Source organism: Lathyrus oleraceus, chromosome 3 (assembly GCF_024323335.1).
Source record: "Lathyrus oleraceus cultivar Zhongwan6 chromosome 3, CAAS_Psat_ZW6_1.0, whole genome shotgun sequence".
NCBI lineage: Eukaryota > Viridiplantae > Streptophyta > Magnoliopsida > Fabales > Fabaceae > Lathyrus > Lathyrus oleraceus.
Window position 1 is genome coordinate 337,335,496 of NC_066581.1, and position 1,206 is coordinate 337,336,701.

Here is a 1,206-nt window from a genome sequence, read left to right on the forward strand (position 1 = left end):
AAATCGTATGTCATCTCGATCACCTCCAAGCGTATCGGTATACGCCATTAGCACCATCTCTTCTGATTCATCCAAATTTGCATAATTTGCTTGGCACTCATACTGAAAGTGTCCAAGCTTATGACACTTATAACACTCAACCATATCTTTGCTCTAGTTTAGGAGACCCCTGCCTCAACCTTGTCCTCGGCCTCCTCTGAAAGCAGTTTTTCCTCGTCCTTTTCCACCATAGCCTTCTTCATGAGTCACTTTCAAAGCATGTCCTTCTCCTCCATCTCCTTTGAATTTTTGCTAGTGAACGAGCAGAGAACTTTGTAAGGCATCCATAAAGAGTTGGTTTATGTCTTTGGCTTCCTTAATGGAACAAATAATGTACTTCCATTTATCAGTAAGTGTTCTCAAAATCTTATCAACGATCTTGACATCACTCACATCTTCCCCATAATTCCTCATGTCTTTTGCAACCTTCATTACTCGACCAAAGTAATCATTTATCGATTTGCCATGCTTCATTCCCAGAACCTCAAAGTCCCGGCATAGACGATTGAGCTGAGATCTCCTCACTCGAACATTACCTTGACACTTCATCTTCATGGAATCCCATAGCTGTTTGGATGTCTCCTTCTGCGTAATCGTCTTCAGAATTGACTTATCAAGTGACTGAAATAAGTAATTCTTAGCTTTCAAATCCTTCAGCTTCATCTCCTCTAGGTTTTATTTTTGCATTGGCGACATCCCATTCATACTCGTAGGCTGGTTGTTGCCTGATTCGACAATAACCCAGTACTCCTTGGATCGAATAAGATTCTCCATGACCATGCTCCAATGATCGTGGTCACCGTCAAAGTTTAGAATGGACGCTGAAACAAAGTTTGCTTCTAAACCTATCTCTCTCAAGTCACGCTCTGATGCCGGATTGTTAGATGCAACAAGAATTCAATAGAAAATAACTAACAGTACTGGGAATGACTTGTTTATTCCTTGTGAAATGCAGTAAAATAAATAGGTAACAAAATGAACATGCAGTAACAAACTACAACCCACTTCTAGCTAGAAATAAGGAAACAAACTTGACTAAATCAATTCAACAAACTACCCTAAAAACTAGGACTCTTATTTGACTAAATACTTATCAAAATAGTGTTTAATGGTAAAGAAAGAGAGAATATGGGATAATCGTTTTATCGGATCAGAAGGTGGTTATAA

General features: G+C 39.0%; 1 protein-coding gene across 1 annotated transcript; it reads right to left on the reverse strand.

Moving 5' to 3' along the window:
* Window positions 1-291: 291 nt before the first annotated feature.
* On the reverse strand, window positions 292-702 carry LOC127131162 (uncharacterized). The gene has a single exon (XM_051060098.1). The coding sequence runs from the start codon at window positions 700-702 to the stop codon at window positions 292-294; it is 411 nt and encodes a 136-aa protein (XP_050916055.1).
* Between the last annotated feature and the right edge of the window lie 504 nt (window positions 703-1,206).

What these genes read in the sequence shown, in the direction of transcription:
- LOC127131162 (XM_051060098.1), bottom strand. Translation starts at nt 702, where the DNA reads ATGAAGCTGAAGGATTTGAAAGCTAAGAATTACTTATTTCAGTCACTT.